Below are 15,306 nucleotides of genomic sequence, written 5' to 3'. Positions count from 1 at the left end.
AAACGGGCACAAGTACGAAACACAACCTCCCCAAATTTTGGAAACGGGGAAACGCGAATATATATATATATATATATATATAAGAATTTAGGACATAATTTAGGACATTTAAGAAATGTTATGTGCAATCATAAAGCATACATGATACATTATAATTTATTACATTTAAACATTATGATTAAATTTACATCACATTTACTCATGAATGATCACATAATGAAAATAAAAATATCAGAATATCCAAAAGCAACCTTTATTATATATCCAAATCTCAAAATCAGCCTTTATTATATATATGAAATCTCCTGCTCACTGTTGAAAACACCCTAGCTGAAACCACTGCTCTCTTCCTCTCTTCTCCTTTGCTAAAATCGCCAGTCTCCAAGAGAAACGACTTGCTCAATTGTGTGATGAGAGAATGAGGCGAAGGTCACTTTTATAACTTGAGAGAGGCATCTAGAAGCAACTAGAAGCCACTTTAGTCGCCTAATAAAAAAATAGAAAACAAAATAATAATAAAAAAAAATAAGAAAAAGTCAATTTGCATGAGGAAACTCCACCGTACGGCTCGAAAACTCGTTTCCGGTTGTACTGGCCACATTTCCTCCTTGAGAAATGGGCTAGTATGGTCAGAAATGAGTTTCCGGGCCATACGGTATGGGTTTCCTCGTTTCCGTTTCGTTTCTGTACGGAAACGAACCCTAGACCCACATTTCTTGCAACTTAGTTTCACACGTGTGAGAGAGATGGAGCCCAAAAACAAGAGATTTCATCCTTCCAACTTCTCCTTCTCTTTCACTCTTCTTCTTCTTGCTTCTCAGCTACAGATTGAACTCTTTCCTGTGATATCGAACTTGCGAGTAAGTGTGTCTCAAATGAGGTCAAATTGCTTCTTTAAGTAGCCTTCTCAAGGGGTTGAATTCCCTCGTTTAGGCCGACTTGTACATTGGAGCTTCCAGGACTTTCTAGACTAAAAATTAATTCTTTTTACAAATATATTTTTGCCCGTAAGGGTCTTATAAACGTGATGTTGACTCCTTTGACTCAAGACAATAAATCCTAAGACCTAACAAACCCTAGAAGCATGAAGAACATGCTTTTACCTAAAAGACCATTAATAATGAGCATGAAACCCATACTTTATTAATAATAACTTTTTTTTGTCTTGTTTGTTACATAGGATACATATTGAAATGAGTACAACAATTATGAAGACCGATACTAGTTACGTTTCTCAACACTGATCTCTATATATTAGATGTATTGAACAATGCATTGGGTGCCATTTTGATGTAATAGATATATTCATGGGCATACTTTGATCATATGTTGTCTTCTCTCTATTATTCTAGTTCTTTGAGTTTGGAAAGATGAATGAAAATCTTTAAAATTATGTTTTTTCATTAAAAAATAAATATTTAATGTGCTTTTTACAAAGATTGAGTCATTGAAATCAACTAGTCCGAGTTGATACTGAGTTGGAGTTGATCCTCGGCTGCTTTCGGGTCCGAGTCCGAGTTTTAAAACATTGATTGGCACATATGATGTTAATTGAACTCAAGTGCAAATCCATGGCAAGGGACAGCTGAGACAATGGCTTAATAAAACAAGTATGATAACTGATTTTGGATGTTGGTGACAAATGTTTGGCATATTACCCACTTTACCATGCCATATAAACTCAAGCTACAGAGTGGCCTGTCAATAATTAAAACATAAGACTAGCTTTGTAATCAAGGGTGACTTACCTCATGACTGGAGAACCCACAGCTGTAGGAAGCAGCTTGAAAATTCACATGATGCAAGTGCCACATCAAGTATATTGCCCATGTCACTTTGCCAAAACTTCTCCAACATAGGTGGCTGAATAGGATAATAAGAGGTGGCCCACGTAATATTATATCGAAGATGGCTTAATGTGTGATGACCCTCTTAAACATGAAAACTCCCTTCCATATAATGACATATTCTTTCAGTAATCCATGTCATGTCATAAAGTCAAATTGTTGTATTGGCTAAGTAAGGGTGGGGTGTATTGTATGCCATAAGAAGCCATGCCATAAGTCATGAAAGGGGATAGCCCCTTTTGACTTATAACCCCCTTCTTAGATGTGTTCTGAACTTTTATAATACTATATTATAATTATTATGATTAAACTTTTCCTTTCACATAGACACACATGCCTTGATTATGCAAAAAAGGGATCGCTCCTTTTAGAATAGTCTTGCCACCACATTCTTAAGGGTTTTACATCATTATCTTCTAGTGGACCTTTCCACAAACCAAAGTCATAGTAAAAGAAGAGCCAAGCAATTAAGCTGCAATCATAAGCTAAGCTCACATCATACTGTCTTTTTGTTCCATAAGTGAGATGCTAGGTTAAACCATGAACACCAATGCTGCAACGATAGCATCGAAAAGCATCACAACCATCCTTCTAAGCATCAACTGCAACTGTTGAAGAGAAAACCAGGTATCAGGACAAGCCACCATATAAACCACTGACCCAACATGTAGCACCCGATGCACCCATAAAAGAAGAGTATCCACAGCCATCGGCATCTAAAACAAAGATGCATCTCAAGCCCATCATCGTCCCTGCAAGTTACCCTTGGAAAAAATGTCATGTGATGAGAACCACAATTTACGACTCATGTCAATGAATGAATGGTAACACCACCCACTTTACACTGGGTACTATCCTTTGAATGAGAAGTGGCCAGGAGTTTCCTGTGTTATTTCCAAGGAAAAAAATGTATTGTGCCTTTCTCAAGATAAATAAACTGCTATGGTGTAGTTCATGGAAGCACAACCTACTAAATAGAAACAAATGCATCATTGTTTGCAATTTTCCCTTTTAGGCAATGAATCCCCTGAGACAAGGGTAGTGATAGAAAGGCCCTCTACTGCATATTTCTGAGACCATATTTTTATCTTTAGAAAAGCACTATGAGAAAATCATGACCTGGATATTCAATAATGTTGCGGTTGTCTATTAATATTCAGAGAGTGTTGCAGATGAAGCATGCTTCATTCTAGCCCGTTGAGAAAAAATGACCCTATGAGAATTTGCATATAATATGACGAAGGGTGAATTACTTGGATGAAATCAATTGTTAAACCGGAAGTCCACTAATATATTACTGTGCAAAAGGGAACACAATATAAATTGGAAACATTTATCATAGGAGCTGGGATTGGTTTTTGGACATCCATCATGTTGTTTTGGTGAAGGCCTTGGATAATTTATCTATCTGAATTATCTTTGCAATATCTGGATTTCAGTATTTTCTTCTGAAATTGCATGTACTTGACATCATATTTGGTATTAGGAATTAGTACATGCAAGGTTACTGTACCATAGTTTAACACTCATCTTTTTAGTGCTTGTGCTCCAGTCTTCCCTTGCAAATGGGAGTCGCATTGTTTCTTTTATACATGCAAGTCAAGTTTGCTTTCCTTGCTGGTCTTGCTGTGATTATCCTACTGATTCCAGGTACAGATTAAGAAGCCTTGTATAGGCAAATAGCAAATAAACATTGTTATTTAAATACACATTGTGTTCCTTTGTTGACTACATTATGGAAAGAATGCTCAGATTTTTCACTCTTTTTAAGATAGGAATCTTCTGTGTCAGGGAACTTCATGTTTGAGTTAATTTTAAGTAGATATATTTTTCTGTTTACATCTAACAATAAATGATGAAATTGCACAGTGAACAGATGGATTGCTGGGAAAATCAGCACCGCTAGCCAGCTCATGATGAAGCAGAAAGATGAGAGGTGAAATGCACTTTTGACCCATTGTAAACTAATACAGAGTATCTATTGAGCATAAGAGTTGCCAGCATATTATAAGAATTGAATTCCCATTTCTAGCAGATAAAACCAACAGAAGAATTCTAAATCCAGACTTCCCTAGTTTTTTCATAAAAGCCCTGAATGGATCTTAAACATGATATTTCTCCACCTTCAATATATTACATCCCTGCAGTTTACATTTTTCAACATGATTGCAAATTATAAAAAATTAGATGGTTGGCAGGGTTAATAAAAGAATATCAGGTTTGGACTAGTCCAGAACTTAAGTCATATTTTCTACGAAAACGATACACTAGAATTAGCATAGGTAAGATAATTTTATTAGTGTCTGACATGTTGAGATATGTAACTAGGTTCGGTCTTCATAATGACATGTGTAATCATGATTTTATGTAATTGATGAAAAGAAGAAAAATAAAATTATTTTGTAATGCTTAAGTCGTGGGTTTCATGCTCAAGGATTTTTTATTTTTAGTTGAAGCTCCCATTGTGCGCTATCATGTTTGGTCATCAATTCATAAAGTCTAGTGAGCCAATGTCAAGAAATGAAGACCCATTTTGGGCATGTTATACATTGTAAAAAGAAAATTTGTTTGAGTCATTAACCCTCCAAGACCTTGTCACAAGCACCCCTTGAAGTCGGCCTACAAAAGGAAATTAAGATGATTCCAGAATGGCATGTCGGCCTAGGCACAAGGTCAAGTCGGCCTATATCACATGGACAGACCACTATATATAGGAGCACTCAGCATCACTTGGAGGACAATTCGGTCAAGCAATTTGAAACAAGAAGTGTGAAAAACACAAGGAAAATAGCCTCATAACCAGCGAGAAGAAAAGGAAGAAGAGCAAAGGAATTTGGGACTGTTTTTGGGTCATCTTCCTCACACGTGTGACAAAAACTAGGGTTTCTGCAGTAGGGTTACACCAGCCCTTATAGAAGCCAAGTAAAAGGTCACTATACCATCAATTTTGCTAGACAAGGTTATAACGAGAAGCTCTCAAGCCAAGCGAAGTAGGAAAGCATCATAAAAAACCTTAATTCAGCCCACACGTGTGATTTTGCAGAAGTTTCAGGCAGCCGAGAATTGCAGATCTGTGGAGGAAGGCCGAAATACCAGTGTAGCCGAAATTTGCAATGATAAAAGTCAATTTGACTAGTGTTGACTTGGGCAAGAAGAAGAAGTAGTGAAGAAGGGTCTTGTGACTTGGTTTTGGGCAGGTTGTTGTGTCAAGGGTCTTGGTCTTGATCTTGGTATTTGTCACTTGAAGTTTCTATATGAAGAAGAATTCATTTTGGTTTTCCTCTCATGTTGGAGAGATTTTGGCCCTGGCTGAACGCCCACATTCTGTGTCTCTTGTCTCCTTATTGTTTATGATTTGGTAGTTGTTTGATGAAAATGAACACTATAATAATCTAAGTCAAGAGAAGATCCTAATCTAAAGAAGTAAAAATCATTCACAAGCAGTTATCATTACAAGAGAAACCACTTAATCCTAATGCCCTAGATTCCTCAACATGGTATCAGAGCTAATTAGATTATTAGCCAGTTTTTAAATATTTCCTAAGTCTAAACATAGGGAATATGGTTAATTAATCAGAATTAATTAAGTCAAGGTGTGAATGATCTTGAAACTCACACGGATTGACCTGAAATTAATTCTAGCCATCGATTAAGATTTAATCTTGGCTGTTGGAGTCCCACCAAAGGATTATAAGAAGAAGTCGATGGGCACTTGGAGAATACACTTGAGTAGTTCGATTTCATGAGCAGATCGATTTCCAGAGTAACAACAATCAGTTGCCGGAGAGAGATAGTGAGATCAAAGTAGTGAGTGAGGGGTAGGGACAGTGATCTGGAGGAAAGATTTTCAGATCCGAAGAGGTAACAACAAGAGGGCCGAGTTATCCCAGAGAGGTAGTGCTAAGGGATTGCACAGTTGCTTCAGCTAGGCAGTTTGATTTGGAGGAAGGAAAAATTGTTCTTAGTTCCAGAGGCAGGGAAGAAGTCCCAAAGGGTCAGAGAGGTGATTTCCTCAGCAGCCAACGGCAGAACGACTTCATCAGAGCCTAGTTCGAGGCAAGGCATCCAACTAGCTATGCATAGTAGCACAGAGGCTGACGCAGAGCTCCAAGAGGCCGAGTTTTGATAGGGAAAGTCGAGGCAGAGATTGCTTGTGGGAGAAGGGTAATTCCCTTCAGTATTTTTCCCAGATTTTCTTGTTGTTTGGATTGCCAGTTGGGCATCCATAGATGTACTCAGATTTCACTGTTGCATACTAAAATAAAACCCTCACTGCTGCACCGGCTTTCCCAAGTTGGGTTTTTCTTGGGAGATTGGTCTAAAAATAACTGTGTTATTTTGTGCGTGTGTGCTAGCATTTTTTTCAGCGTTTATTCTTTTGCAGTTTTATTTGTGTAGATTGCAGTGTGATTTATTCAGTATTTGCTGTAGCAAACGATAAATAAATTGTTAAATTAAATTAACAATTAGGAGAATAATTTCTAGTTGCTGCAATAGGATTTCAGTTTTTAGAATTTTCACAGTGATGGAACATGTTAAGGGCACAATCACCAAACCTCCAAAGGAAGATGCTCAAACACTTGCAAGGTTTATGAAAGGGGAATTAAGGGCTCAAAGGATTCTCATAGAATCCATTAAGGATCCCCTCTTTCCATATGTAACTAAACTTGAAACTTCAAAATAAATATATCACAAACTAGTAGAGTTGTTTTCTGTAAGCACTGCAAGAGAAGTTATCTCATTAAGGCAAGAACTCTACAAGCTAAGGATATCAAAAGAAGAAGGAATAGCCTCATACTTTATGAGGATATCTGAAATAAGGGTTCAACTTTAAGATCTGGAAAAAATAATGTCTGACAAAGAGATGACCATCGTAGTACTAAATGCACTACCAGAGGAATGGGGTAACTTCACGTCAAGCATTTATGGAAGAAGGAAGATACTCCATTCAAGGATCTATGGTCACTATGCAAGATTGAAGAAACTAGGTTGAAGGCAAAAATTGATGTAGGATCATGTAAGAAAAATCAATCATATGCTACAATGACAAAAAGAAAAAGAAAATTTGGAAAGTTTGGTCCTCAGAAAAAGAAGAAGAATATGACCAAGGTTCAATGCTATGGATGTCAAGAATATGTGCATTACAAGAGAGATTGTCCTAAGCTCAAGAAGGACAATAACAAAAGAGGAAGAGAAGAAGCCCATACCACCGAAGAAGTGGAGGAAGCTGAAAAGAAGAAATCCAAGAAAGAGGAAGAGAAGAAGCCCATATCACCGAAGAAGTGGAGGAAGTTGAAAAGAAGAAATCTAAGAAAGAAGAATTAAAAGATCTATACTATGATTGAGATAGTCTTTCTTACCTAGTTCTTTTCAAGTTTCTATTTTTCAAGTTTTTTGTTGTAAGATATGACCATCATGAGTCACTAAGGAGCATGATAGGATGCATCATGGCATCATAGAAGCATTGAAAGCAAGAGCTCGTGAAATCATCATTGAGAAGCATGAAAGATAGAAGTCTATGGAAGTCACCTATGGAAGGATATAGCTCTTGGAAACCTCATTAGAAACTTAAATGCTACTTATGAGAAAAGGGAAAAGTCATCTAGTACAAATCACATCATACATCAATTAAAAGGAAAACATTCGCTGAATGAGGATACTCAAGATTCTTTGTTGGAATCTTCATTGGAAGGTTCACTGATTAAAAGGAAGCAGGTGTTTCTTCAAGAATTCCAACTTGTGGAAATTCATGGGATGGTGGAATGATGTCAAAAGAAGTGAAGCTGTAGTTGGAAATTCATGGGATGGTGGAATGATGTCAAAAGAAGTGAAGCTGTAAATTTTAGGAAAAAATGGTATGTTCTATGCTTTAGAGCAATTTTACAATGTCCATATCCAGATTAGCAATCACATAAACATGATAGTAAAATGCAGATAGAACATAAACATAAACAGTAGAAGACAAGCCAACACAAGAGGACAAAGATGTGGCACTAGCCTAGGACAAACCCTGTGAAAATTCTATCACTGCAGTAATTGATTTACTTTTTCTACTTATTCGACCATAAGTTATTCATGAAATCACTTCAATAAACATTAAAATAAACACTGTTGCAGATGTCACACCATAATATAGAAACAAACATATGCACAAGAATCAACACATTGACACAGATATTTTGGACTAATGTCCCTGGAAAAACCCAATGTGGGAAAACCGGTGCAGTAAGGGAGGATTTTATTATTCAACAATTTTCTAGTACAATAGGGTGCCAAACTGGCTTACCCACAGATAGAAAAATTCTTCAACACTTCTTCTAAACCCAGCGTCAACACTGCTGACCTCTACGTGGCCTGAAACCCTCTGCGTCAGTTTGTTGAGACTCTGTGCAGCCTCTTTGGCCTTCTGCGTCACTCCTGTAGTCTCTGTGTGGATGACGCAGGCCCTGCTGGCTCTGCGCAGTCTCTGCTGCCTCTGCATGGCTCCCTCTGGCCGTGCGCCTGCCTTTTCTGCCTTTGCACTGATCTCTCATCTCTCTATTCCGTACTTGCTGCCTCTTGACTGCTCACGAGACCACTGGTTCAATTTCTCAGCTAACCCTACTCTAGAAATTGAACTGACTGGTCTTCCTCAGTGTATTTCCAAGTGACCCTCAAGCCTCCTCTTATACTTTTCTTGTTGACAAATCAACGACCAAGATTAAGTCCCTAATCAATGGCTAAGATTAGATCTGGCTTGATCCATGACTTTTGGACCATTCTAACACAGTTTCATATTAATTCACATTAATATTTTATTTTCCCTAAGTTTAGACTTAGGGATTACATTAAAAATATTAATTATTTTAATATCTCCCAAACTGTTTAGAATCTGCCCACCATTCTAACACAGTTTCATATTAATTCACATTAATATTTTATTTTCCCTAAGTTTAGACTTAGGGATTACATTAAAAATATTAATTATTTTAATATCTCCCAAACTGTTTAGAATCTGCCCAAACCCTTTTTGGGTATTGGAGATCTCATGTTCCTTAGCATCTGCACCAAGTTTTGTGGCTAGAGCACATCCGATGCTACCCCAAATCAACACTCCCTCTTAGCGAGGACTGCGCTCTGGCAATACTCCTCACTGAGGATCACCTTGATCATTTGACACCGGTTTCTGTGTTGATGCTAAGCCTTCCTGCACACCATCCTCTACATTGCTGTATCCTGTACTGCTGCCCATGGCTCTGCCTTTGCTATTGCCACTTCTGCATCTGTATGACAACTTGTTGATTTAGGGTAGCATCGAATGTGCTCTAGCCACGAAATTTGGTAGAGAGGTTGGGGCACATGAGATCTCCAATACCTAGAAAGGGTTTGGGCAGATTCTAAACAATTAGGGAGATATTAAAATAATTAATATTTTTAATGGAGTCCCTAAGTCTAAACTTAGGGAAATTAAAATATTAATGTGGATTAATATAAAACTGTGTTAGAATGGTCCAAAAGACATGGATCAAGCCATATCTAATCTTAGCCATTGATTAGAGACTTAATCTCAGCTGTTGATATGTCAATGAGAAAAGTATAAGAGGGGGCTTGAGGTTCACTTGGAGAGTACACCAGATGATCAGGGAAACTAAAATATTAATGTGGATTAATATAAAACTGTGTTGGAATGGTCCAAAAGACATGGATCAAGCTAGATCTAATCGTAGTCGTTGATTAGGGACTTAATCTCGGCCGTTGATATGTCAATGAGAAAAGTATAAGAAGAGGCTTGAGGGTCACTTGGAGAGTACACCAAGTGATCAGTCATTCTATTCTCTAGAGCAGGGTTTGCTAAGAGAGATAGAATCAGTGTTAAGAGTTGCAGCTGAGGGGTAGTGAGTACAAAGAGACAAAGAGGCAAAGATAGTGCCGGGAGATCAGCGCAGGAGCTAGAGAGAGTGATGCAGTAGCAGCTAGGGCTCACGCAGGGCCACGTAGAGGCAGCGAGGAGCTGCGCAGAGCCTCAAAGAGGCTCGTGTTGTTGACACAAAGGGCCAGAAGGCTAACACAGGGCCTCCTTAGGTTGATGCAGGGTCTGCTGAAGCTGACGAAGACCCATTCAGGGTGACGCAGGGCCAGCGCTGGGCAGAGAGGGGCTAACGTAGCCTAGAAAGGCAGACACTGGGATTTCTGGGGTAGATTAGAGTTGAGGAACTGTTGGAGGGTTTATCCAGGGTTTCAGCCGGGACATTTGTCTCAAACTGAGAGGTACTATTGCCAAAGGCATTCTCTGTTGGGTAAGCCGGATTTGGCACCCACATTGTACTATGAAATTGCTTAATAAGAAAACCCTCAGATAGCTGCACCAGTTTTCCGGCATTGGGTTTTTTTGGGGACATTGGTCCAAAAAGAACGATGTCATTTTGTGTGCTTGTATTTGTTTCCTTCAGTTGATGATTTGTAATATGTTGAGCATGCACTAGTGTTTATTTTCAGTATTTACATTGTAAATAACTTGTTAATTAACGGAACAAGTAGGTAGGAATAAATCAGTAAAGTGCATGGAGGGTTTTTAATTGGTAGACTTAGAAGATTCAACATGGTATTAGAGCATGGTTGCAGATCACAGGAGAACCAAGGACATTAGATGAGCAGAGCAATAGCAGTAGAAAACAACTATCCCGAGTGACAGAAGTTGTTTCTAGCAGAGCAACAACAAGGGAAGGATGACGCAGTGCATGTGTCATCCAGGGTGAGCCAGAAAGAGGCAACGTAGAGGCTAAGGGAGGCAAAGGGAGACTCACGCAGAAGTTAGTAGGGCTGGCGTAGTTGGCTGATGAGGCCGGGTTGTTGGTGCCGGGATTGTGCAGAGCCTAGGAGCTCTCACCTTCAGGAAGCTGGGGTTTAGGAGGTTGTGGGAAAGTTGCAGAGTGGAGTTGGTGAGGTTTTGTAGTCAGAACAATACTTGACAGGGCAAGGCCAAGAGGAGGGAGTTGGTGCCGAGGGTTTCTAGCCAAGAAATACGGATTAGTGGTGTGGTTGCACAGACAATCAAAGTAGGGGGCATCTCGACATCGGCAGAAGGATTTCCACGCAGAGGCAATAGAGACTACGCAAAGCTAGAAGGGCCTGCGTCATCCATGCAGAGGTCGCAGGAGTGACGTAGAAGGCCAGAGAGGCTGCGCAGAGCCTCAGGAAGCTGATGCAGAAGGTTTGAGGCTGACGCAAAGGGTTTGAGGCTGGTGCAAAGGGTTTCAAGCTGATGGAGAGGTTAGTAGAGCCTATGCTGAATCAGAAGAACTGCTGGAAATTTGTCCATCTATGGGTAAGCTAGTTTGGCACCCTGTTGTACTAGAAAATGCTGAATAATAAAATCCTCCCTTGCTGCACTGGTTATCCCACATTGGGTTTTTATGGGGACATTAGTCCAAAATAACTGTGTCAATGTGTGCATATGTTTGTTTCTCTATTACAGTGTGATCTCTGCAACAATATTTATTTTAATGTTCGTTGAAGTAATTTCATGAATAACTTATGATGAAATAAGTATGAAAAGTAAATGAGTTGCTGCGGTGATAGAATTTTCACATGGTATTGGAGCAAGTAAGTAGAGATAGAAAGGGAAAATCAGTTATGGGTCGAGACCACAATGCAAAGGCACCCACCTCAGGGAACTCTCACAGACTTTCAGAAGATTGCACAAGAGAGAGATTTCGATTTCTCTATGTTGGCTTCCAGGTTGGAAGAAGTGGCGTGCATGAATAGTGTTGCATCATCAAAAGTATGTTATATAGACAGTGGAGCCTCGTGGCATATGATGGGAATCAGGAAGTGTTTCTCAGAATATCGAGAAGAGAAGATGAACTTTCAGATCACCATGGGGAACAAGGCAAAGTGTACTCCAGTAGGAAAGGGTACCATAGTTTTTCAGACAAAATCGGGTTAGCGGTTCCATGCCACAAATGTACTGCATGTACCGGGATTGGGGATGAACTTAATTTCCATGTCACAACTACAAGGCAAGGGCTATGGCATTTACTTCATCAAAAAAAAGGTATATGTCAAACACCCAAGCTCGAAAAAGAAAGTGCAGATCGGGATCAAAAGTAATCGATTGTATAGATTACAACTAGAATCTCCAATGACACTAATAAGAAGTCATGGGGACAAAAACTTGAATGAACTATGGCACAGAAGGATGGGTCACTTGCACCATGGAGCTCTGAGAATTCTCAGGAGCACTTTAATAGGAGTTTCAGATTTGAGTACGGAACGAGATGATGTATGCAGGGGATGCGCTCTAGGAAAGTATGCCAAGGCGGCATTTCCTAGGAGCAACCACAGGGCCAAGAGTGTACTAGGATTGATACACTCAGATATCTGCGGACCTATGTCCGTCAAAGCTCTTAGCGGTGCCGAGTATTTCCTTACCTTCATTGATGACCACTCGAGGAAAACTTGGATCTATTTTCTGAAAACCAAGGATGAGGTTTTCTGTCGATTCAAGGAGTTCAAGGCTCTAGTGGAGAATCTGACAGGTAAGAAAATAAAAGTCTTGCACTCAGATAATGGTGGAGTATGTCGATAAGGACTTCACTGATTATTGTGCTAAGGAGGGCATCAAAGGAGAGTGGACAGCTCCCTACAATCTGGAGCAGAATGGGGTGGAAGAAAGGAAAAACAGGACTATCGTAGAAGCAGCTAGGGCCATGCTGTATGATCAAGATATGCCAAAATTCCTGTGCGCAGAAGCATGCAACACAATTGTCTACGTTCAGAACAGGACTCCTCATCGGGCATTGGGAAAGATTACTCCAGAGAAAGTCTTCACTGGGAAGACACCTGAAGTCAGTCATTTCAGGATATTTGGGAGTTTGGCATATTGTCACATACCCGAAGAAAAGAGGAAGAAGCTTGATCAGACTGCAGAAAAGGGGTATATGGCAGGATATAGCGAGAACGCTAAGGCATACAGGATCTATCTTCCAGGGAACAGGAAGGTAGTAGTACGACAAGATGTAAAGTTCAAGGAGGACAGAGCTTTCAGAAGATCTTGCGAACGACCTTCCAAGGAGCAGTCGAAAGAGGATCCATTGGTCATGCCTCTTCAACCAACGGAAATGAAGAATTCTTCCTCAGATCAGGAAGATTCTTAGGATGAGGAAGAGGAGCAGACAAAAGCACCTATTGGCAGAGGAAAAACTAGCAAGGAACTTTGTCAGATTCTGCATGATGCAGAGAACTTCATCGGAGAGCCAAGGAACAATAAAAGGGACCGAAAACAACCAGACAGGTATCAGGCGTTAGTAGCTCAAGATGGAGAGCCTGCGAGCTTCAAGGAGGCAACTCAGCATTAGGTCTGGCTAGATGCGATGGTGGAGGAATATAACTCCATAATGGTAAACAATGTTTGGGAGGTGGTGTCAAGGCCTCAAGACAGATCTGTGGTAGGTTCAAGATGGATCGACAAATTAAATATGCTGCGAATGGTAGCATTGAGAAGTACAAGGCCAGGTTTGTGGCTAAGAGGTATGCTCAAAAGAAAGGGATTGACTATGAGGAAACCTTCGCCCTGATAGCTAGGTATACATCTATTAGGACCGTGATATCTCTTGCAGCCCAGATGGGATGGGAGATCCATCAGATGGATGTCAAGACGACATTTTTGAATAGGGGTAATAGAAGAAGAAGTATACATTGAACAACCAGAGGGCTTTGAAAGTCATGAGAAGAAGTCTCATGTATGCAGACTAAAGAAAACTTTGTATGGGCTGAAGCAGGCACCAAGAGTGTGGTATGGTTGAATAGATGGCTACTTGTAGAAGATGGGGTTTGTCAAGAGTGACGCGCATCCGAATCTCTACTATTTGGTCGTAGAGAGCAAGCCACTCATCTTAGTATTATATGTGGATGATCTCTTCTTGACAGAATCATCTAGAGTCATTGAAGACTGCAAGAAGAATCTAGCCACAGAGTTCGATATGGAGGATCTGGGATGAATGCACTATTTCCTAGGATTGGAATTTTGGCAGCAGAAAGGAGAAATCTTCCTTGGGCAAGGAAGGTATGCTACATAAATCTTGAAAAGGTTTGGGATGGGAGACTGTAGACCTATGGCTACGCCAATGATCACCAACTGAAAGAAGATTGATGCATCAAAAGACAAGGATGTCGATCCCACCCTATACTGACAACTCATAGGGTCCCTGATGTATCTAGTCAATACCAGGCCAGATATTTGCTACGCTGTCAACACCCTCAGTCAGTTCATGGTGGAACCAAAGAGGGCTCACTAGGCAGCAGCCAAGCACGTTCTCAGGTATTTACAGGGAACAATTGATTATGGGCTCTTGTACAACAAGGGGAAGGATATCAGGTTGAGTGGATTTACTGATGTAAATTGGGCAAGAAGTTCAGTGGATCAGAAAAGTACCTGTGGGTACTGTTTCAACATTGGATCAGGAATGACCACTTGGTGCAGTAGGAAACAGAAGTTCATGGCTCTGAGTTCGTCTGAGGCAGAATATATGGCAGCAAGCACAACTTCGTGTGAGGCCATATGGCTTAGAAAACTGCTGGTAAATCTATTCAGAAGAAATATGGAGGCGATCAGGATCATGTGTGATAATCAGAGTTGCATCAAACTCTCTGAGAATCCAATATTCCATGATAGGTCGAAGCATATTGATATCCAGTGTCACTTTGTCAGAGATTGTGTCCAACGAGGAGTTGTACAATTGAGCTATACTCCTACAGGGGAACAAGTGGTAGATATGCTCACCAAGGCCCTTGGAAAGTGAAAATTTGACTACTTCAAGGAAAAGATGGGGATGGTAAAGAACACCTTTTAGAAGTAGTGTGTTAGCAGCACGAATGAAGAGGGAGTTGCTGTGCAGATGTAGTGTTGGGAGAAAGGACCAACAACAGCACAGATGCAGAGGGAGTTGCAGTGCGGATGCAGTGTTGGGAGAAAGGACCAACAACATCATGGATGTGGAGGGAGCTCTTGTACAGATGTAACAGTGGTAGTAGCAGAGTCATGGGCAGCAGTACAGGAGGCAGCAGTGCAGAGGATGTTGGGCAAGAAGGCCTAGCATCAGCACAGGTACCGATGCCGGATGATCAGAGTAATACTTAGTGAGGAGTATTGCTAGAGCACAGTCCTCGCTAAGAGGTAGTGTTGATTTCCGGTAGCATCGGATCTGCTCTAGCCACGAAATTTGGTGGAGAGGTTGGGGCACATAAGATCTCCAATATCTAGAAAGGGTTTGGGTAGATTCTAAACAAATTAGGAGATATTAAAATAATTAATATTTTTAATGGAGTCCCTAAGTCTAAACTTAGGGAAAATAAAATATTAATGTGTATTAATATGAATCTGTGTTAGAATGGTCCAAAAGACATGGATCAAGCCAGATCTAATCTTAGCCATTGATTAGGGACTTAATCTTGGCCATTGAGATGTCAACACGAAAAGTAT

General features: G+C 40.1%; 1 protein-coding gene across 2 annotated transcripts in view; it reads left to right on the top strand.

Moving 5' to 3' along the window:
* ABCC13 (multidrug resistance-associated protein 11) overlaps positions 1 to 15,306 on the top strand; it is a 547,614-nt gene that overhangs the window by 211,208 nt on the left and 321,100 nt on the right. Inside the window, exons 13-14 of one of the 2 annotated variants that reach the window (XM_089375023.1) lie at positions 3,400 to 3,497; positions 3,717 to 3,783. The exons of the other annotated variant lie outside the window; for it this stretch is intronic. Coding sequence (XP_089231149.1) covers positions 3,400 to 3,497; positions 3,717 to 3,783 — 165 coding nt within the window. The remainder of the gene's footprint in view (positions 1 to 3,399; positions 3,498 to 3,716; positions 3,784 to 15,306) is intronic. 2 annotated transcript variants of the gene reach the window in all.

Source organism: Pinus tabuliformis, chromosome 8, assembly GCF_031772625.1.
Source record: "Pinus tabuliformis cultivar Carrire ecotype Pingquan chromosome 8, CPIR1, whole genome shotgun sequence".
In the NCBI taxonomy this organism is placed as follows: domain Eukaryota; kingdom Viridiplantae; phylum Streptophyta; class Pinopsida; order Pinales; family Pinaceae; genus Pinus; species Pinus tabuliformis.
The sequence above is the reverse complement of the archived record's forward strand: the minus strand, read 5'-3'. Positions and strand labels throughout refer to the sequence as shown.